Genomic DNA, 23838 nt, shown 5'->3' on the forward strand with positions numbered 1-23838 from the left:
CCCGGGAATTACATTCCCGGGACAAGCAGGGACATTCCCGGGTTGGGACCCTTTCACACCAGAAAAGTCCCTGCATTTTCTGGTGTGTGAAGGGGCGGGAAGGAGGCCGTCAGGAGGTGGGGAGGAGGCGGGATGGCATCAGGCAGTCGGCAGGATGGCGGCGGAGGTGGGCAAGAGGTGGTAAGAATACTCACCCCGGTTGCTGGTCCTCCGCGCAGGCCAGGGATCCACACAGGCGGCGGTGCAAATTACGGGACAGGCGGCGGATGAAGAGGACACAGCTCTCCGGCGCCCTCACTGCCACCGGAGAGCTGCGTCATCATCATCCACCACCTGTCTCGTCATTTGCGCCCGCCGCCTGCGTGGATTCCCGGCTGGACAGCACACCGAGGACCGGCAACCCGGGTAAGTATACCCTACCCCGTTCATACAAGCCAGGTCCCCGGGTTGTACCCGGGAACAACCCTGCTACCTAGCAGAGTTGGATTGCCGGCAAATTAGCCCAGTAATTTGTCCCGGGTACCTTTCACACCAGCGGTAGTACCGGGTTGTTGTTGTTGTTGTTCCAACCCGGTAATTTAGGCTGGTGTGAAAGGGGTATAATTATTGTGTAACAAAGCCAGTGTTATGTATGGTGTACGTTCTGGGAATTTCACATGCGGTGTTGAAGACTTAGTTACCAAGTGGAATGATCTATAGGCCTAATTCAGACCTGATTGCATGGCTGCGAAATAGCAGGCTGAGTGATTATCGATATACTGTGCATTCGTATGGCCTATAGTATGCAAGCGCAAGGCCATACACAAGGACATTGACAAAAAGCCGGGTGTTTTCTGGGAGTGTCACAGAAAATGCAGGCGTGCCTAGGCATTTCAGTAGGAGCCACCGAGTAAGTCCTGGGCTGCGCAGAGTCTGCACACACTGGAAAAATCATTCGATGATGAGCGGTTACAAATGGATTTGCAGGCTTGCAGAGGGTGGGATTTCACTTTGGCGGGTGGTGACTATCTGATAGCAGGGCTCCAAAAATTAGCACCGGTCCGATTAGGGCCTATGTTCACACTCGTTCAGATAAATAAGACAAACCTGGTCACTTATCTCTCCGGCTGGAGAATTGGACCTTATATGGCAATTGGACCCTCCAGTTTCTGTGGAATTGCGTTTCTCAGCAAACCATGCCACAGTTTTAACTTGGAGATTTTGTTCTCAGGAGAAAGGGAATGACCCAGTCTCCTAAGAGCCCCGGCGCTAATTTACAAAAGTATTATGGTCTGTGTAAAAAGTTTTAATAAATAAATTGTATAAAAAGTGACCTGATTGGCTGCTGCAGAAGTGAAAAGTCGGCCAGACTTCAAATGAGGAAGAAAACGAGTTCTCTTCACACAAAAATTGGTATGCAAGAATACACACTGCGCTGTCAATCTGGTCTATAATTGAAAAAGATAATAAGGATATATGGCACACCAAGCACAATGAAGGAGGACACGCTGTATTAAATGTAAAACATTTTTATATAGACACAAAAAAATCAATTAAAGAATAAGGTGGGAAATAAACTAAAATTGGAGTATAATAATCACAAATACATATACATTTACAAGAATACAAAAGTACAAATGATATAATAAGAATTAGGTGGGTAATAAACTAAAATTGGAATTAATAAGTACAATTGTATATATAGTACAAGAATAATAAAAAATCCTATTCACTGGACCAGTGTTTCATGATAAAAGTAGCAGACAGTGACTATTAAGTAACACAATTAGCTGGCGTCCCAGCGGGAGTGATAAAATTGGTGATGGTCCCTTCAGGGGGTGCTTGGTGTGCCATATATCCTTATTATCTTTTTCAATTATAGACCAGATTGACAGCGCAGTGTGTATTCTTGCATAACAGTTTTAACTTGTCCTAATAGAAAAACTGTGGCAGGGCATGCTGGGATGTGTAGTTCCACAACAGCTGGAGGACTGCATTAGGAATGCCTCCGCTATATGGCATATTGTGGTCAGACATACATTAGCTATGAGTCTAAATCTCCATGTCTATGGGCACTGTTACACTGTCTTCAATTCATTGTTAGCCTATTAACCCTTTCAGGTCCAACGTCTAGCCAGTCTCAACAGCCCTACGCTAGTAACAGATCCAATGGTGAGAGACTTTAAAATAAGAGCATTAACATCGTTCAACATTTAATATAGACCCTTTTTGAATGAAATTAAAATTAAAATTAATTTAAACATTTAAACCAGAATGTTTGAATTGCAAAAAAATTGGACTGCAAAGGGTTAACCCTAATTGTTTCATTGCTTAGATGCACATTCATTTTACAACTAAACTGCAAGTAGACAAAGGTAATTCACAAGTCTATTGTGTTCTCTAATGTAGAAGTAACCTTATATTTTACTTCCAGTGCGTTTTGCAGCTGGTTACAATGTCTTCCAGACCATAACATTTGTGCATCTGTATTTGGCAGGATGTGATGGACTTATCTGAGCACAAGCCCATCCTACAGCTCACCGGCCTAGTAGAAGGAATATATCGCTTTCATCTTAAGGTCACCGACGCCAAAGGAGAGTCAGATACTGACATGGCAACAGTGGAAGTGCGTCCTGGTATGAAAGATAAAAGGACAAGTAGATAAAACCTATGCTACAGGGAAGGGTTCCCAAAGTCCTTAAGGCACCTTATCAGTGCAGGTTTCAAGTTTGTCCATGTTTGAGCACAGATGATATAATGAACTGATGTAATAATGAAGTCTTCTGTGCTTATGCATAGATAGCCTTAAAACCTGGGCCCTGGCAGAGTTTGGAAACCACGGAATGGGATCATTGGATAGACATACATGAGGGGTGACATTTAATGAGATGTGAAAATGTGATTTGTGCGATTTTTAGGCAAAGAACGGCCAAAATCGCATGTTTTTCCGACATTGCATATTTAGGCCCTTATTCAGATCTGTGCGGCCGGAGCCGCATACGGTGCTCCGGCCGCACAAACCAATCCCCGCCCACAATACGGATCGCCACGGCCGTCCGTACACGGACGGCTGGCGATCCGCATGAAAATGGTGGGGCGTACGCCTCCACCATGGTGGGAGCTGCCCCCTGCATTCGATGGTCTGCGACCATCGAAGGCAGGGCCGCACGCCCCACCAGCTCCCGCAAGCTGAGACCACACGGACAATCGTCCGTGTGAAAGCTTGTATGGGGGCGGAGAACTGACATCCGGCGATGTCAGCTTTCCGCCCCCATCACTGGCGTCATAGCCTCATTACCATGCATACGCCCCGCGTTTGCATGGGAACGCCCATGAAACGCGGGGCGTATGCATAGGGAAATGAGGGTATGAAGCCCCTCACGCCCCTATACGCCCCCTTTGCGGCGTAGAAACTTTATGTGCGGCGATTTCGCCTGCACATGCGCAGATTGACCTCTGCGCATGTGCAGAGTGAAAACATCGGCGGTACGGCCGCACGCGGGCCGTACCGCTCAGTTCAGAATAAGGGCCTTAATGAGATGCGAAAAACGGCAACAAAAAAAAAGCGGATTTTGCAGCGAAATCGCACATTCTGAAGGTGCGATTTTTTTAGTCTCGCATCCAGATGTTTTCGCATTGTAAAGTATACAAATCGCATATTTAATGAGATGGGAAAATGTTACTAAAAATCGCCACACATGCAGACCAGGTTCTGACAGGCGAATTTGACAGAACCATGCACAGATCATTGAGTTCTGTGCATGGTCCTGTCTTAAAAAAATGTGTAAAAGTTTTTTTTTTTTAATGGTGTGAGGTCCCCCCTCCTGAGCATAACCAGCCCCGGCTCATTGGGCCGGACCTGGTTCCAAAAATCTGGGGGTCTCCCGTATTTTTAAACCAGCATCGGACTCCAACAGCCCGCAGTGTCATGCCACAGCCGGGGGACACTTTTTACATAAGGTCCCCCGGCCATACCATGAGCACCGTTGCTGCTTAGAATTGGACGGGGTACATGGGGGAGCGGGGTCCCCCCCCCAGGCTTCACCAGTCCAGGGCTGAAGCCCGGGGCTGTCACCGGCGTCCCTGGCCATTGGATGCCAGCCTGATAGGATTAACTCATTCATACATCACATTGCTTTATACAGGTGAACTCCCCCGCATGCTGGGACTTGGTGAACACCAAGTCCCAGCATGCGGGGCATTAATGGGCCCGCTGGGTCTTGTAGTCCACCTGTAAAAAGAATGTTAAAATAGAACACACACACAGAAAAGTAGAACTTTATCACACACACACACACCTACCTCAATTTTACACCAATATACTTACCGACCCAGGGTCCAGCGCTGACTCCCTCCTCCAGAGCCAGCTCACCCCGCACTGACAGCGGGGTGAGCCGGCTTCCTCCTGGGCTGATCACAGCTTCTATAGCGCTGTCCCAGCGCCACAGAGGCTGCTAGTGTGGTTGGTCGATGCGTCCCCATGGAGACGCATAGCTCAGCCCTGATTATCTGAGCTATGCGTCTCCATGGAGACGCATCAGCCAAGGATGCTAGCAGCCTCTGTAGTGCTGGGACAGTGCTATAGAAGCTGTGATCAGCGCTGGAGGAAGCCGGCTCACCACGCTGTCAGTGCAGGGTGAGCTGGCTCTAGAGGAGGGAGTCAGCGCTGGACCCTGGGTCGATAAGTACAGTATATTGGTGTAAAATTGAGGTGTGTGTGATAAAGTTCTACTTTTCTGTGTGTGTGTGTTTCATTTTAACATTCGGTACTTGTTTAGTTTCACGGTGGCAGATAAATCGAATGAGAAAGGTGAGCGGACACGGATGACTTTACATGTATTGTGCGTCCCCTTGCGCGGCTCGCTGTGCTCGGCATGGAATACATGTAAAGTAATCCACATGCGCTCGCTACGCTTCAGGCTCGGTGGCTCACTGCGCTCGCCACACTATATAAAATCAACTCCATGCATAGTGGATAGTGGGGTTATGAACAGGTACAAAATCGCATCTGATCGCATGCAATCACATGTGATTTATCTGCCGCCGTGAAACTAAACAAGGACCTAACATTCTTTTTACCGGTGGACTACAAGTCCAAGCGGGCCCATTAATGCCCCGCATGCTGGACACAGGGCCTGAATCAGAGGCGAATGCTCCAACATCTGTAACAGGGGCCACTGTCGAACCACGGAGAGTGAATATATAATTTTTTTTATTTTTTTAGCTTTCCCCTTGTAGTGTGCAACAGAAAGTACTGTATATGCGTTGACAGGACAGGTTGTATTGCCTGGGAACAGTGTAACTGCATTGGTTGTTCCGAACTCTCTGCCATTGTGTCAACCATTCACACATGTGACAGCCTATGGCCAGGTTGTTGTTTTCCTATGAAATCCCCCTAAACAGGGTCTCTATGGCTGTGAATCTGCATTTGGAAACATTCACTGACACGTCTGTGCTATTTCCATAACACGCACTCACAGTTACCGCCCATGAGCGCTCATGGTTGCACAGCACCAGCTCTATTGCAAGCATCTCTGGGGCTGATTCAGCCCCATTCGTACGGGAAAGAATTTGACCCCTTTGCCGATGTTTGGGGCTTGCCTCTGCCTGTGCAGGAGTGTACGGCTTCAGCAAGTTTCACACTCGCCGGGCCTTTTGTTAGAGAGGAGGCAGGTGGGGCAGACAGGTGCAGGGGAACACCCAGCAATTTATGGGTGCCCCATAAAAAACGATTCCCCTGGGAATGCAGACTGGTCGATGCCTGGTCTGGGCAGGTGGCTGATGTCACATGACATCAGCGGCACCCCCATTTTGGCCATCTCTGATGGTAATAAAACTCAGTTCAGACTCTTTTATTACCGAAGGGGAGAGAGATCATTTGACGGCCAGCGACTATCGAATGATTCCACTCCCCTTTGGCTGAATGCGAGGGGATGTGTTTGTGTACACATACCCTCACATGTTAGAGAGGAGATTTGGCATGGGGGGGGGGGGGTGTCATACGCACGTGCCTGTTCTCTAGGCTAAGAGTAGACACAGCCTAGAAAACTGGTCTGAATCAGGCCCTCTCTACCCAACAGTGGTGTCTACGAACAGTCAGGGTATGGTATGTGCCAAACTCTGATTTTTTTTCTTTAAAGGGGCAATAACTTACAAGGCATGGTTTGGCCTTGCAAATGATTGCCCCTTTAAAGGACTATCAGAGTTCGAGCAGCATTACATCCCATCCCATGTGTCTTATTCATGGAAAGTGGTGGTTAGTGCTGCTTTATTTAGAACAGCGATAAACAGATGGAACCCTCTTCTCAGCTGTGCTCACTATCAGTATTATGTAAGAAGCATCTGTAGAATTATGCATTTATATTTCCTTTCTGTGATATTTTATCTATTTTTAAAGATCCAAGGAAACAGAACTTGGTAGAGCTGATCCTAGAGGTGGCAGTCGGACAGCTGAGTGAACAACAGAAAGACACTTTAGTGAGGCAGCTGGCCGTCCTTCTCAATGTACTCGACTCTGACATGAAGGTTCAGAAGATACAAGCACATTCAGATTTAAGGTATACTGCCAATACTTATTTCAGTTTTCTATATAAAAAAGTGAATTAGCTGCAAAGTTTTAACAACAGACATTGGGCCTTATTCAATGAGGCCGGGGGAAGGGGGTGAGGGGGGAAGGGTTGGAGGGGAGGGGGGCTTAAACTGCGGGGATCACCGAAAACAAGCGATCCTCGCCGTTTAACCCCCACACCAGCGGCTCACCCTACGTTCTGGGGGAATCCTCAATGTCCAAATAGCAAGGCTCACGGCTATTGCAGGGAGCACGCTGCATTTAGCCGTGAGCCTCGCTGTTTTAGAGGCCGCACATGCCATTTCCCCATCACTGCAAAAATCACGGCATGAAATTCTGCCTGTTGGCACATGTCGTGTCGACATGGACAGTCAAACGTAGCACCGCATGCGCTCGCCATGTGGACCTAATGACCTGTCAACCTAAAGCCATGTCAACCTATCTGCATGTCAACCTAATGGTGTCGACCATTATGCTGTAGACCAAATCACCGTATCCCGAATTTAAAGGGCACACTGAAATAAATGTGAAAATATTAATTTACCATTTATATTAATTTGAGTTTTCCATTACCAGTCAAGATAGTTGCAAATCACTAAAACTAAATTCAATAGGAAATACTGTGCTTTCTAGAATATAAAAGAACAAATGGTTTGGGGCAAAACTTGCTCTATTTGAGCAGTATTTGAGCAGTTTTGCAAGAGGTTGGACATTTACCGTTCAGCAGATCTCTCCCTAGTAGTGCAACCTCAGCTATAGAACTGTCCATCTATTTGTATGTATGAAGCAGTGTCTAATGTTTTCATGTACACTTTAGTGACCTTAGTACAGTGGTAGCCAACCCTAGCCCTCGAGAGCTACCAACAGTCCACATTTTCCAGACAACCTAGCTGCTGCACAGCTGCACTCATTAATCACTGACACATTTTAAAAGATACACAGATGGAGCTAATTAGCTCACTTGTGATTCTGTGAGGAGACCTGCAAAACATGCACTGTTGGTAGCTCTCGAGGACTAGGGTTGGCTACCCCAGCCTTAGTACGATATGCGCCAATGTTCCACTTACTTTGCTATAGAGCAGTGGTTCCCAACCCTGGTCCTCAAGGACCCCCAACAGTTCACGTTTTCCAGGTCTCCACACAGAATCACAGGTGACATAATTAGCTCCACCTGTGGATCTTTTAAAATGTGTCTGAATAATGAGTGCACCTGCAGGGTGACTTGGAAAACGTGTACTGTTGGGGGTACTTGAGGACCAGGGTTGGGAACCACTGCTATAGAGCACAGGTTCTCAAAGTCAGTCCTCAGGACCCCACACAGTGCATGTTTTGCAGGTCTCCTCACAGAATCAAGTGAAATAATTAGCTCCACTTGTGGATATTTTTAAATGTGCCAGTGAGTAATGAGTGCACCTGTCAGGTGACCTAGAAAGCGTAACTGTGTGGGGTCCTGAGGACCGAGTTCGAGAACCACTGCTATAGAGAATTTTTTTTTTTTTTTTTACAATGTTTTAAGCTTAACATTTCCATTATCTGCATTTCCGACCTCTATATGACTGCGTCTGTTTTGTATCTCCACAACAGCACTGTCATTTTATTCTATGTCCAAAGCGGTCACCCCCTTAAAATACGAAAGGCAGCAGAAGTAGCGCGTACACTGCAGCGGCAGCTGCTAAAGGAGAAGGCAGATTTCCTACTCTACAAGGTGATCAGAGTAGATGCTGCGGGTAAGACTTGCATCGCACATTGTTTTGTACTAAATGTAGGGGGTGGACGATTATGCAAATTAACCATTTGCATGCCTGCGGGGGTTCAGGGGGCGGAATGGCTGTATGGGCGGCTTCTGGGGGATTCACGAGGCTGCAAAATTTGTATCCTTGCAAGTCAACCAGAATAAGGACCTATATGTGTGTGTGTGTTACAAAGGGCCTAATTCAGACCTGTTAGCAAGGCTCCCCAGTTTTGCTGCTTTACTATAGTGGAAGGAGATACGGTCACTAGGTCAACAAGCATTAGGTCGACATGCCTAAAGGTTGACAGTGGACATGGGGAAGGTCAACAGTTTGACTTGGGGTTTCCTTTTGAGCCGACAGGCGGTATTTCATGCCCTTCTATCCACTAGGGCATGGTGGGAGAATAAAATAGTGTGCCCAAAAGTAGGATTTGAGGTGCCCAGACATGAACTTGAGATCCATTTAGCAGCTTGGTTAACACATTGCTTTCACGCATGTTAAGTATTGTCACCCAAATGGAGAAACTATTGATTTGCTTTATCAGGTGCCCATTCATATAGATGCCCAGCAGGAGGTACCAAACGCAACTGAATTACCACCAATAAGTTCAAAATGCCAGCAAAAATATTAACCCTTAAATACTCTTTCTACTAGTCTGTCTTTTGAAGTGTTCAGGCCACGGACACTGTGATCCAATCACAAAATCATGTCTGTGCTATGCGTTTTGGATGGAGAACTTGATCCAGCGTTACATAAGTGATGGTGAGAGCAATTGTGGTGAGTACATTGTATTAATATCAATCGCTACTGCCCAACTACTGTTCCCATTCCAGACAACTTAGCACTTATCCACATTACGGTCTTCCTCTGCCTCCTAATCACATCCCATGTTCTATTTGTATTTGCAAGCCATTTAAAAAAAAAAAACTTTATTTAAATGTTCAAAATATAAATTAAAGCAGTACAGTCAACAAGTTTTGTGATAATGTTGAGTATATACAACAATCAATTGTTAAGTCCAAATGAAACCGAAAGTGCAAAGGCAGAGCTGCAGGTCTTTGTAATGAACAGTTCCTAGGTCAGATGTATCAAGCTTCAAAAAGTGACAAAGTGGAGAGTGATAAACCACCAGCCAATGAGCTCCTACATGTCATTTTTCAAACCCAGCCTGTAACATTGCAGTTAGAAGCCAATTGGTTGACTGTTTATCACTCTCCATTTTATCACTTTTTGAAGCTTGATACATCTGGCCCCGTCTAATGGCACCCCTGTATTGTAACACAGGTATTTGCTACATCAGACTGTTAATCCACCTACTGTAACAGTAGGCGCACCGGGCGCTGTGAGGTCCGGGCAGTGGGGGTCCGGGGACGGGCAGCGGGGGTCCGGGGACGGGTGTAGGCTACACTGTACACTGTAGCAGCAGCTTTTACTCCGTCTCCTAGCGCTATGTCCAGGGCAGTAGGCGGGAAGCAGATTTTTAAAAGACTTGCCGGACGCTGATTGGCTGAATTGAGCCAATCAGCGTCCGGCAAGCCTTTTCAAAGTCATCAGCGCTCCGCGCCGCAAGGCAAATAGCGCTTGGAGACGGAGTGAAAGCTGCCCCTACACCAGTCTCCCCGGACCCCCGCTGGCTGCACACAGGTATGTTGGCAGCGGGGGGGGGGGGGGGGTCGCCCAGCCTCCAGCGCCAGGTGCAAGGCAGTCATTTGGTGTGTGTCCCTTAATGACTGCCTAATGACTGTGTGTGACCTAATGACTGCCTTGCCCCGGGCTCCGGAAACCCTAGTTTCGGCCCTGTACATGCTATAGATTATTGCTTCATATAAGGTAGATAATAATGCTGTTTTGGAGCGGACTGCTATCGTACATATTTTAGTATCATCCCTTCGGATTTTTTACATAATTGTTTGTTTGTGTTACAGAATGGAGTGTCCTTTATATCAGTGTGCTCACATTTGCCTTGGTTGCCATCTTGATGGGTCTAACATGGTTTTGCATTTGCTGTTACAAGAGGTAAACAAAATACAAAGGCAATCTCCATCTAAACTTTAGATAATCAAATGTCAGGCCTCATAGCACAGAACACACAGTTCTCTTGTTTTAAATCTTCACATGATTTGTCAGTTCTCTCTCAGATGACTCAAGAACAGCAAATAAAAGCATAAATAAGTCACATTACTAGTGACTATGTGTATAGCACTATATAGAAAATATGTTGTTGGCACTTAGCTTTGTTTTGTAGTTTCAAAAGTAAAAATAAATATGAATTTGGTGGTCAGAACCTAAATAAGTTACTTTTTTGGAGTTTTCATGAGGTTTTTATTCAATCTTCTGGATCTCCCAAGCTTATAGCCAGTTTGCACAACTGGCTAATTCATTTTGAAACGATTACATTAAAATTTGCTGTTGGCACAGATCGTTTAGTTACATTTCATACTTAGTATATGCCCATTTGTACCTCAGTTTTTAAATTAAATTCATATTTTTTTTAACTTCAGCCGAAAAAGGACAAAAATACGGAAAAAAACGAAATATACAATCCTGGATAACTTTGACGAGCAAGAAAGAATGGCACTGAGACCAAAGTATGGTATGTATGAAGACATTACAGATAACTTATTAGCACTTAATCATTATCCAATAATTCTCTAACAGTTGAGGCCAAGTCCTATTAGCCAGGGCAATCTTAACGCATGGGCTTACTGGGCAGCTACCCCAGGGCCCCAAATTCTAGGGGCCTTCAAGCAGGGGTTTGCTGGTGCCTCCGGAGTGTCTTGTGAGACTCGTAGAGATTGCTCCCTGGCTGCCTTGGTTGTGATTTACACAAAATCAGAGCTGCTGGGAAACATTCAAACAGTTAATGGGGGGGGGGGGGGGGGTATTAAATGCTCTGTCACGAGCTGTGATGGCGAGCAGTGCCGATAGCTCGTGGGTCAGTATTCAAGTGATCCTCCTGCACTCGCCTTTTCCAGCAAGGTTGAGACATTGGGGGAGATTCAATCTCCGTCGAGCATCTCCCGTGGGGGAGATGCTCGACGGGCCCTATTCAATGCTGTCTTCCCCGACAGCATTGAACAGGGTTTCCTGTCAGAACGAGCCCGACATCTCTAGCTGTCGGGCTCGTTCTGCCGAGAACAGCCGGGAAGTGAGCAGCCGGCAGCTCGTCTCTTCCCGGCCGCAACTCGCGGCCACGCCCCCTTCTCGCCCCGCTGCAGGCGGGACATTGAATCCCGCCTGCATGTTCTCGGTCGAGCTGACTGAGAACGGGACTGGGTCACGGCAGGCGAGCAAGCTTGTCTGCCGTGACCCGAACATTGAATACCCCCCATTGAGTTCAGCCACCAAAACGGCAAGGTTTGCGGTTAAATGCAGTGGGCTCGCTGCATTAGCGGGGAACCTCACCATTCTGGGGAATCCTTGCTGTCCTCTGATGGACAGATGTCACCTGGAACGTTGAATGGGGCGAGCAACTGGCACGGTGGTTAAACAGCAAAGATGGCTTGTTTACAGCGATCCTCGCCAAAAACAAGCCACCCTTGCGTCGGCGGCATTGAATACCACCCCAATGGCTTTAAGCTAATGCTAATTGTTGGTTGGCTGATAAGCAGGTGGAGAGACATCTCTGGAGGTTGTGATGGTTTTTTTTTTGCTGAAGTAGGGACCCCAGTGCATTGCTTTGCCTAGGGCTCCCAATGCCCTCAAAACTGCCCTGCTTTTAGCCCATTCATTTTTCAGCCGAAAAAACACACCTGAAAAAGCACCCGTCTTTGAGTGAGAATGCGTGGCATCCGAAATAAGTTCTTGGACCCATGTGCTATAATCATGACTCCTGTAATCTTTCTATTTCACAGGTATAAAACATAGGAGCACAGAGCACAACTCAAGTCTTATGGTATCCGAGTCAGAGTTCGACAGTGAGCAAGATACAATTTTCAGTCGAGAGAAGGTGGAACATGAGAACCCAAAAAATCTCAGTAGCGGAGCCCTCAAAAATGGGGCACCTTTTAACTTTAGCTCAAAGTGCAGATAAACTGAGCTAGTGAGAGCAGAAATGGATTTTCAGGACCAGGTGTTTGATCGCACTCAAAATGGAAAATATTGAGGCCTTACAGATTTTTAAAACATTAATGCATACTTAAACATTTTATTAAAATATCTGTAAGGATGTCATTGCAACTGATGTTAATAAAGTTATTTTAGAAGAACTATTATTTTTGATGTGCTGTTACATTGCTTCTTCTGAATGCATTGGCCACATCCATTTTAAGGAGTAAGTTTACTAAAGCTTCTAAAAAGTATAAAAAGTTGATGTTGCCCATAGCAACCAGATTCTCTCTATCTAGGGGCCTCTCTAGGGCAGGCATGTCCAAACTGTGACCCTCCACAGCCTTGCCATAGTTTTAGCATTCCCTAATACCTGTAGTAAAACTGTGGCAATGCATGATGGGACTTGTAGTTTCATAACAGCTGGAGGGCCATAGTGTGATAGTTGGGACATGCCTGCTCTATGGGCAACATCACCAGTTTTCAGTTTTAGAAGCTTTAATAAATTGACCTCTCAGAATGACAATGGATGGCTTCCTAATATCCTGGAGAGGCTAAGCACATGTGAGACAAATCAGACAAAAGGGGATTTTTATGAAGTATAATCAACTTTATTATATATTTTGTTAAGCTGAACATTCTACTTCTACAGAAATATGTGAGGGAAATCTCCATATTTATGTTCATAATATTGTGCTATATAAATGTAAATGTGAATAACTTCAATGTCTACAATGTTAATACAAACATGTGTAATCCAATGGAGGTATTTGCTAAAATGGACGGTGTTTTTCAGTAAAAGTTTGTACTGTTACCACTTAAGTCTCTGGTGTTATTTTGCACATTTCAAACTATGATAATTTAAATGAAATTCAGAGTATTTAAACCCAGTTACTATTATCCTTTATTTATAAATATGGTTTTACTTCACTGCATTATCCTTCGATTTATAATTCAACTATTTTCCAAATAAACTAATTGCACAGTAGCTGGTTATTGCATGGCAATACTGTGATGTAATGTCTGATACATAGCATATTCACACAATGATCATTAAAGTGGACTACTGTACAATGACTATTTATATTCAATAGCATTATTAAATTATAGAGCTGTAAAACAGAAGAGCACATGACTGGACACTTCGTTCATTTCCCAGAATGGCCCATGCTAAGACATTTGTCCTACAATAATGCATGCTACAGCTGCAACCAATTCTTAAACTAATGCTGGGTGGCCAATACAACTAAACAGCGGACATATCGTGGGCACTTCTTCTGAATGATGCTGATATATTGGTGAATTGTGCTATATGTACTTGCTTTGGGGGTGGACTTTGTCCAACATTACAACTGGCCCAATAAGTGTATACACTGTCAGATAGGCTGATGGATTGTTTAGCCAGTCAGCCGCATTTTGACAGTCATGTGTCACATTTCTCTTTCAATGGTCCTGGTGACACAGCTCAACATTGGGATGTAGGAGGGTCCGTAGGAGCCAGGCACCTATCTTAAAGCTTTTGGAGGGTAGGCTCCTCCCTTCTGCATCCCAGACTCCTCAGTTCGTGTTAGGTGCCCACTGGAGTGGGTGCTATTTTAAAGGGCTGCCGGAGCAGCCGAAGGATTAGAGTTAGTTAGGGTTTTTATTATTTTATTAACTTTTACACTAGCTAGGTAGGCACAGTGTGAGGATTCTCACTGAATCCTCACACTGACAGCGCAGCAGGAGCTGACAGAAGCGAGTCCTGTCAGCTCGCTGTGCACAGGGGAGACGCTGTCTGGCCTCCCTGTGCAGCGCTTACAGCTTCTTTTAAGAAGCTGCCTGGGCTCCGGAGCGCTCTGAAACCGGCTCCACGCTAGGTGGGGATCATGGGGGACAGGCGCTCCGTGATGGCGGCGGCCATTTTCCGCAGAGCTTACACACTGAGCTCCTGTATGAGAGGACAGCAGTGTGTTACAGGCATGTTCCAAGTGGTCCCCAGCTGAGGGGGAGATACTGGAACTAGAAGATCCTGTAATGGGAGCGGCTGTCTGGGGGTGGTTTGGTGCCAAAAGTCACGGACCCAGCAGCAGCAGGGACTTGGTCTCTTCCCTTACTCTGTTTTGGCGCCATTCGGAACGCTTGCAGCGGAGCTGAGCTGGCTGACAGATCCTGGCAGAGTGTTTGGATTTCCTGGGGATCGCTTTCCCCACATCTGAAACCATCAGACAGATAAGTGACTAGGTGCATTGGCTCGGTATAAACGCCTGTACAGTGAATGCGCTTTGACTGTGTTATTTTACATCATGTCTGAGCATCAGTCTGTGGTTTTGGGGGAGGGAGCCCTTAATACATTGAGCGCTTGCAGTGTTTGTACACTGAATTTTGTCCCTGAGCAGATGGCCAAGGGGGGCTTGTGTATTACTTGCGCTGCTGTGAGACCCATGGGGAGTGAACCCCAGAGGGTAGAGCAATTGGAGCCTGCGTGGGCCAGTGCCCTGGGCAGGTCTGTGAATGCTTTAGTGCAATTGCTGGACAGACAGAGTGATGTCTTGGTAGATTCTCAGAGACCTACTGTATGTCATCATCTCAGCAGTCTTCTGGCTCCTTGCCTCTGACCCAGGCAGATCCTGGTTTCCTTCAGGTCATGCAGGATACTGCAAAAGGGATTAGCAGGTTTAGTGAATCACTAGACAAAATAGATGTTGATGCTGTGGGGACCCCTAAAAGGTCTTATTCAGTGCCTTTACTTGTTGCTGAAGAGGAAGGAGAATATGCAGACATTCCCTGGGAGCAGGGTGATGATTCTGAGGATTCCTCTGCCGCAGGGGTGGAGGATTTGATTACTGCTGTAAAACAGGCTTAGAATTTGTCTGTGGAAGATAAAACTGCAAAAGGTGTGTTTAAACGGCAGCGTAAGCAAGCTGTTACCTTCCCTGCAGATGAAGGTTTACAGGATTTATTGGAAGGGGCTTGGAAAACGCCCGATAAAAGGCTGCAGATGCCAAAGAGATTCACCCACCCAACTATCTATCTAATGATTTACCATTTATCCACCCACCCGCCCATTTATCTGTCTATCTAATGATTCACTATCTATACACCTACCCACCCAACATCCCATCCATTTATCTACCTAACCATCTATCTATCTATCCATATATCTATCTATCTATCTACAGTTAATACGCTCAGTGAAAAAATATGTGGGGCCCAAAGGATAACAACTCCCTGCTGGCCGAGCTGCACTATTACACAAGGAGTGAGGGATCACCCAAATATATTTTTACAGCTATTGAACTTCTACCACCCACCAGCTATCTAATGATTTAACATATATCTACCCACCCATTTATCTGTCTATCCAATGATTCACTATCTATCCACCTACCCAACCACCCTCCCATTTATCTACCTACCTATCTATCTATCTACAGTTAGTGCGCTCAGTGAAAAAATATGTGGGGCCCAAAGGATAACAACTTCCTGCTGGCCGAGCTGCACTATTACACAAGGAGTGAGGGATCACCCACATATTTTTTTACAGTTATTAAAATCCACCCACCCAACTATCAATCAATCTAATGATTTAACATTTATCCACCAAACCGCCCATTTATCTGTCTATCTAATGATTCACTCTCTATAAGCCTACCCACCCAACAACCCACCCATTTGTCTACCTACCCATCTATCTATCTACAGATAATGTGCTCAGTGAAAAAATATGTGGAGCCTAAAGGATAACAGCTCCCTGCTGGCTGAGCTGCACTATAACACAAGAAGTGAGGGATCACCCACATATTTTTTTAGTTATTGAGCTTCACCCACCCACCTATCTATCTAATAATTTACCTTTTATCTACCCACCCACCAATTTATCTGTCTATCTAATGATTCACTATCTATCCGCCTACCCAACCACGCTCCCATTTATCTACCTACCTATCTATCTATCTACAGTTAGTGCGCTCAGTGAAAAAATATGTGGGGCCCAAAGGATAAGAACTCCCTGCTGGCTGAGCTGCACTATAACACAAGGAGTGAGGGATCACCCACATATTTTTTTACAGGTATTGCGCTTCACCCACTCACCTATCTATCTAACGATTTACCATTTATCCACCCACCCGCCCATTTATCTGTCTATCTAATGATTCACTATCTATACACGTACCCATCCAACATCCCACCCATTTATCTACCTAACCATCTATCTATCCATATATCTATCTATCTATCTACAGTTAATGCGCTCAGTGAAAAAATATGTGGGGCCCAAAGGATAACAACTCCCTGCTGGCTGAGATGCACTATAACACAAGGAGTAAGGGATCACCACATTTTTTTTACAGGTATTGCGCTTCACTCACTCACCTATCTATCCAATAATTTACCTTTTTTATACCCACCTACCCATTTATCTGTCTAATTATTCACTATATATCCACCTAACCACCCACCCACCCATTTTTTTACCTAACCATCTATCTATCTATCTATCTATCTATCTACAGTTAATGTGCTCAGTAAAAAAAAGGGGTCCCAAAGGATAACAATTCCCTGCTGGCCGAGCTGTACTTTTACACAAGGAGTGAGGGATCACCCACATATCTTTTACAGATATTGCGCTTCAACCACCTAGCCATTTTCTATTTCATGTTTACCATCTACCTACCTACCCAATTAAGGATCTCACCCTCCCTGCTGGTCAAGCTGCAACATTACAAAGGGAAGAAAGTTGCTGACAGAAAAAAAGTGGGTTACTGACTTCCCTCCCACCCCCATGTCCGTTAAGCTGCCTTAGCGGACAGTGGAGGAAGGTATCAGTTTATATTTTACTCTTTCTATTTATCTCTACCTATCTCAATCTATTTAACGGTACACTAAGTAATCACAAAGTACAATAATAGAAGAGTTCATAGCTAGAAGTCCTATTTGTGAAGACCAAATGTATACCAAAAACATATTATCAGTAATTAATTTTCATTAATTACCTGACTTCGGTCTCCTGTTGCTGTGCTTAATCTTTGTTTTTTGACTTGAGGAGTATTCTGCAGTCCAGGTCACTTCGCAGTAGTCAGCTGTTATGACCTCATCATATGTTTTATGGAGAATTCTCACCTGAAAAATGGAAATAGGCATGATAATATGTTCTCAGTATACATTGACCCTAAAGCCCTGTACACACTGGGAGTCTAGGGGCACCATATATATAGTCAACTATATCTGTGGTTCCACTATTCACACTGAAAGAAATCAGTTACCGATATCATTCAATGATGTCCCAGTGACCTGCTAAACATGCGGGTCATAGGCTATATGGCCAAAGATGACCTGTATGTTCAGGTGAAGGGGCAGGAGGGTGGTCGTTAAGGATGCGCGGGAGCACACATCATTAACTATATTGAGTATATATACTACAGATTTGTTTTAAAGAAAAGAGATCGCTCAAAAATGCCATTCTGAGCGATAACTTTTCTTTTTTATTAGCGTTTATGGGGCTTTAGAAAAATGAGAGGGATCCCTCACCTCTTTATCTATGCCTCTACTTTATGAACTATTCTAGCTATGATTTGTCAATTTAATTAATAATTTACCATCTATCTACCTATCCACCCAATCTATCTGTCTATCCAATGATTTACGATCCATGTGCCTACACATCCATCTATCTATCTATCTATCTATCTATCTATCTACGGTTAGTGCGTTCAGTTAAAAAATATGTGGGTCCCAAAGGATAACAACTCCCTGCTGGCCGAGCTGCACTATTACACAAGGAGTGAGGGATCACCCACATATTTTTTTACAGTTATTGAAAACCACCCACCCAACTATCAATCTAATGATTTAACATTTATCCACCCAACCGCCCATTTATCTGTCTATCTAATGATTCACTCTCTATACACCTACCCACCCAACAACCCACCCATTTGTCTACCTACCCATCTATCTATCTACAGATAATGTGCTCAGTGAAAAAATATGTGGGGCCTAAAGGATAACAACTCCCTGCTGGCTGAGCTGCACTATAACACAAGGAGTGAGGGATCACCCACATATTTTTTACAGGTATTGAGATTCACCCATCCAACTATCTATATAATGATTTACCATTTATCCACCCACCAGCCCATTTATCTGTCTAATTAAAGATTCACTAGCTATACACTTACCCACCCAACATCCCACCCATTTATCTACCTAACCATCTATCTATGCATATATCTATTTATCTATCTACAGTTAATGCGCTCAGTGAAAAAATATGAGGGGCCCAAAGGATAAAAACTCCCTGCTGGCTGAGCAGCACTATAACACAAGGAGTGAGGGATCACCCACATATTTAATTAACTGGTATTGCGCTTCACCCACTCAGCTATCTATCTAATAATTTACCATTTATCTACTCACCCACCCACCCATTTATCTGCCTGTCTATCTAATGATTCACTATCTACCCAACCTACCCAACCACCCTCCCATTTATCTACCTACCTATCTATCTATCTATCTATCTATCTACAGTTAGTGTGCTCAGTGAAAAAATATGTGGGTCCCAAAGGATAACAACTCCATGCTGGCTGAGCTGCACTATAACACAAGGATTGAGGGATCACCCACATATTTTTTTACAGGTATTGAGATTCACCCACACAACTATCTATCTAATGATTTTCCATTTATCCACCCGCCCATTTATCTGTCTATCTAATGATTCACTATCTATACACCTACCCACCCAACATCCCAACCATTTATCTACCTAACCATCTATCTATCTATCCATATATCTATCTATCTACAGTTAATGTGCTTAGTGAAAAAATATGTGGGGCCCAAAGGATAACAACTCCCTGCTGGCTGAGCTGCACTATAACACAAGGAGTGAGGGATCGCCCACATATTTTTTTACAGGTATTAAGCTTCACCCACCCACCAATCTATCTAATAATTTACCTTTTATCTACCCACCCACCAATTTATCTGTCTATCTAATGATTCACTATCTACCCAACCTACCCAACCACGCTCCCATTTATCTACCTACCTATCTATCTATCCTATCTATCTATCTATCTATCTATCTATCTATCTATCTATCTATCTACAGTTAGTGCGCTCAGTGAAAAAATATGTGGGACCCAAAGGATAATAACACCCTGCTGGCTGAGCTGCACTATAACACAAGGAGTGAGGGATCACCCACATTTTTTTACAGGTATTGCGCTTCACCCACTCACCTATCTATCTAACGATTTACCATTTATCCACCCACTCCCCCATTTATCTGTCTATCTAATGATTCACTATCTATACACGTACCCACCCAACATCCCACCCATTTATCTACCTAACCATCTATCTATCTATCCATATATCTATCTATCTACAGATAATGCGCTCAGTGAAAAAATATGTGAGGCCCAAAGGATAACAACTCCCTGCTGGCTGAGCTGCACTATAACACAAGGAGTGAGGGATCGCCCACATATTTTTTTATAGGTATTGAGCTTCACCCACCCAACTATCTATCTATCGAATGATTTACCATTTAGCCACCCACCCACCCGCTCATTTATCTGTCTATCTAATGATTCAATATCTATAAACCTACCCACCCATTTGTCTACCTACGCATCTATCTATCTACAGATAATGTGCTCAGTGAAAAAATATGTGGGGCCCAAAGGATAACAACTCCCTGCTGGCTAAGCTGCACTATAACACAAGGAGTGAGGGATCACCCACATATTTTTTTAAAGGTATTGCGCTTCACCCACTCACCTATCTATCTAATGATTTACCATTTATCTACTCACCCACCCATTTGTCTATCTATCTAATGATTCACTATCTATCCGACCAACCCACCCACCCAACATCCCACCCATTAATCTACCTAACATCTATCTATCTATCCATATATCTATTTATCTGTCTACAGTTAATGCGCTCAGTGAAAAATATGTGAGGCCCAAAGGATAACAACTCCCTGCTGGCTGAGCTGCACTATAACACACGGAGTGAGGGATCACCCACATATTTTTTTACAGGTATTGAGATTCACCCACCCAACTATCTATGTAATGATTTTCCATTTATCCACCCACCCGCCCATTTATCTGTCTATCTAATGATTCACTATCTATACACCTACCCACCCAACATCCCACCCATTTATCTACCTAACCATCTATCTATCTATCCATATATCTATCTATCTACAGTTAATGCGCTCAGTTAACAAATATGTGGGGCCCAAAGTATAACAACTCCCTGCTGGCCGAGCTGCACTATTACACAAGGAGTGAGGGATCACCCACATATTTTTTACAGTTATTGAAATCCACCCACCCAACTATCAATCAATCAATCTAATGATTTAACATTTATCTGTCTATCTAATGATTTACTATCGATACACCTACCCACCCAACAACCCACCCATTTGTCTACCTACCCATCTATCTATCTACAGATAATGTGCTCAGTGAAAAAATATGTTGGGCCCAAAGGATAACAACTCCCTGCTGGCTGAGCTGCACTATAACACAAGGAGTGAGGGATCACCCACATTTTTTTTACAGTTATTGAAAACCACCCACCCAACTATCAATCAATCTAATGATTTAACATTTATCCACCCAACCGCCCATTTATCTGTCTATCTAATGATTCACTATCTATACACCTATCCACCCAACAACCCACCCATTTGTCTACCTACCCATCTATCTATCAACAGATAATGTGCTCAGTGAAAAAATATGTGGGGCCCAAAGGATAACAACTCCCTGCTGGCTAAGCTGCACTATAACACAAGGAGTGAGGGATCACCCACATATTTTTTTAAAGGTATTGCGCTTCACCCACTCACCTATCTTCCTAATGATTTACCATTTATTTATTTATTTACAGGTTCTTATATAGCGCAGCAGATTCCGTTGCGCTTTACAATAGTAGACAGTGATAAAACAAACTGGGTAACAACATACAGACTTGGAGGTAGGAGGGCCCTGCTGCAAGCTTACAATCTATAGGGATATAGGGGGAAACACAAGTATTTATCTACTTACCCACCCATTTATCTGTCTATCTAATGATTCACTATCTATCCGACCTATCCAACCACCCTCCCATTTATCTACCTACCTATCTATCTATCTATCTATCTATCTATCTGTCTATCTATCTGTCTATCTATCCACATTTAGATCGCTCACTATCTAATGATTTATCATTTATCTACCCACCCACCCACCCACCCACCCACCCATTTTTTCACCTAACCATCTATCTACAGTTAATGTGCTCAGTAAAAAAAAAGGGGTCCCAAAGGATAACAATTCCCTGCTGGCCGAGCTGTACTTTTACACAAGGAGTGAGGGATCACCCACATATCTTTTACAGATATTGCGCTTCAACCACCTAGCCATTTTCTATTTCATGTTTACCATCTACCTACCTACCCAATTAAGGATCCCACCCTCCATGCTGGTCAAGCTGCAACATTACAAAGGGAAGAAAGTTGCTGACAGAAAAAAAGTGGGTTACTGACTTCCCTCCCACCCCCATGTCCGTTAAGCTGCCTTAGCGGACAGTGAAGGAAGGTATCAGTTTATATTTTACTCTTTCTATTTATCTCTACCTATCTCTATCTATTTAACTGTACACTATCTATTTAACTGTACACTAAGTAATCACAAAGTACAATAATAGAAGAGTTCATAGCTAGAAGTCCTATTTGTGAAGACCAAATGTATACCAAAAACATATTATCAGTAATTAATTTTCATTAATTACCTGACTTCGGTCTCCTGTTGCTGTGCTTAATCTTTGTTTTTTGACTTGAGGAGGATTCTGCAGTCCAGGTCACTTCGCAGTAGTCAGCTGTTATGACCTCATCATATGTTTTATGGAGAATTCTCACCTAAAAAATGGAAATAGGCATGATAATATGTTCTCAGTATACATTGACCCTAAAGCCCTGTACACACTGGGAGTCTAGGGGCACCATCTATATAGTCAACTATATCTGTGGTTCCACTATTCACACTGAAAGAAATCAGTTACCGATATCATTCAATGATGTCCCAGTGACCTGCTGAACATGCGGGTCATAGGCTATATGGCCAAAGATGACCTGTATGTTCAGGTGAAGGGGCAGGAGGGTGGCCGTTAAGGATGCGCGGGAGCACACATCATTAACTATATTGAGTATACATACTACAGATTTGTTTTAAAGAAAAGAGATCGCTCAAAAATGCCATTCTGAGCGATAACTTTTCTTTTTGATTAGCGTTTATGGGGCTTTAGAAAAATGAGAGGGATCCCTCACCTCTTTATCCATGCCTCTATTTTATGAACTATTCTAGCTATGATTTGTCAATTTAATTAATAATTTACCATCTATCTACCTATCCACCCAATCTATCTGTCTATCCAATGATTTACAATCCATGTGCCTACACGTCCATGTATCTATCTATCTATCTATCTATCTATCTATCTATCTATCTACGGTTAGTACGTTCAGTTACAAAATATGTGGGTCCCAAAGGATAACAACTCCCTGCTGGCTGAGCTGCACTATAACACAAGGAGTGAGGGATCACCCACATATTTTTTTACAGGTATTGCGCTTCACCCACTCACCTATCTATCTAACGATTTACCATTTATCCACGCACCCACCCACCCATTTATCTGTCTATCTAATGATTCACTATCTATACACGTACCCACCTAACATCCCACCCATTTATCTACCTAACCATCTATCTATCTATCCATATATCTATCTATCTATCTATCTATCTACAGTTAATGCGCTCAGTGAAAAAATATGTGAGGCCCAAACGATAACAACTCCCTGCTGGCTGAGCTGCACTATAACACAAGGAGTGAGGGATCGCCCACATATTTTTTTACAGGTATTGAGCTTCACCCACCCAACTATCTATCTAATGATTTACCATTTATCCACCCACCCGCCCATTTATCTGTCTATCTAATGATTCACTATCTATCCGACCTATCCAACCACCCTCCCATTTATCTACCTACCTATCTATCTATCTATCTACAGTTAGTGCGCTCAGTGAAAAAATATGTGGGTCCCAAAGGATAACAACTCCCTGCTGGCTGAGCTGCACTATAACACAAGGATTGAGGGATCACCCACATATTTTTTTACAGGTATTGAGATTCACCCACCCAACTATCTATCTATCTATCTATCTAATGATTTACCATTTATCCACCCACCCGCTCATTTATCTGTCTATGTAATGATTCACTATCTATACACCTACCCACCCAACAACCCACCCATTTGTCTACCTACCCATCTATCTATCTACAGATAATGTGCTCAGTGAAAAAATATGTGGGGCCCAAAGGATAACAACTCCCTGCTGGCTAAGCTGCACTATAACACAAGGAGTGAGGGATCACCCACATATTTTTTTAAAGGTATTGCTCTTCACCCACTCACCTATCTATCTAATGATTTACCATTTA

At 43.9% G+C, this 23838-nt stretch overlaps 1 protein-coding gene across 6 annotated transcripts in view; it reads left to right on the top strand.

Annotated features, from left to right (window-relative positions):
* The window catches only part of KIAA0319 (KIAA0319 ortholog), a 40863-nt gene extending 27714 nt beyond the window's left edge, over positions 1–13149 (top strand). For all 6 annotated transcript variants that reach the window (XM_083187830.1, XM_083187829.1, XM_083187828.1 and 3 more), the window contains 7 exons: positions 2477–2615; positions 6377–6536; positions 8132–8274; positions 8935–9057; positions 10206–10296; positions 10782–10873; positions 12135–13149. In XM_083187830.1, the coding sequence (XP_083043956.1) occupies positions 2477–2615; positions 6377–6536; positions 8132–8274; positions 8935–9057; positions 10206–10296; positions 10782–10873; positions 12135–12313 (927 nt within the window). In that variant the 3' untranslated portion in view covers positions 12314–13149. The remainder of the gene's footprint in view (positions 1–2476; positions 2616–6376; positions 6537–8131; positions 8275–8934; positions 9058–10205; positions 10297–10781; positions 10874–12134) is intronic.
* The last annotated feature ends 10689 nt before the right edge of the window (positions 13150–23838 follow it).

Source organism: Crinia signifera, chromosome 5 (genome assembly GCF_055691185.1).
Source record: "Crinia signifera chromosome 5, ASM5569118v1, whole genome shotgun sequence".
NCBI lineage: Eukaryota > Metazoa > Chordata > Amphibia > Anura > Myobatrachidae > Crinia > Crinia signifera.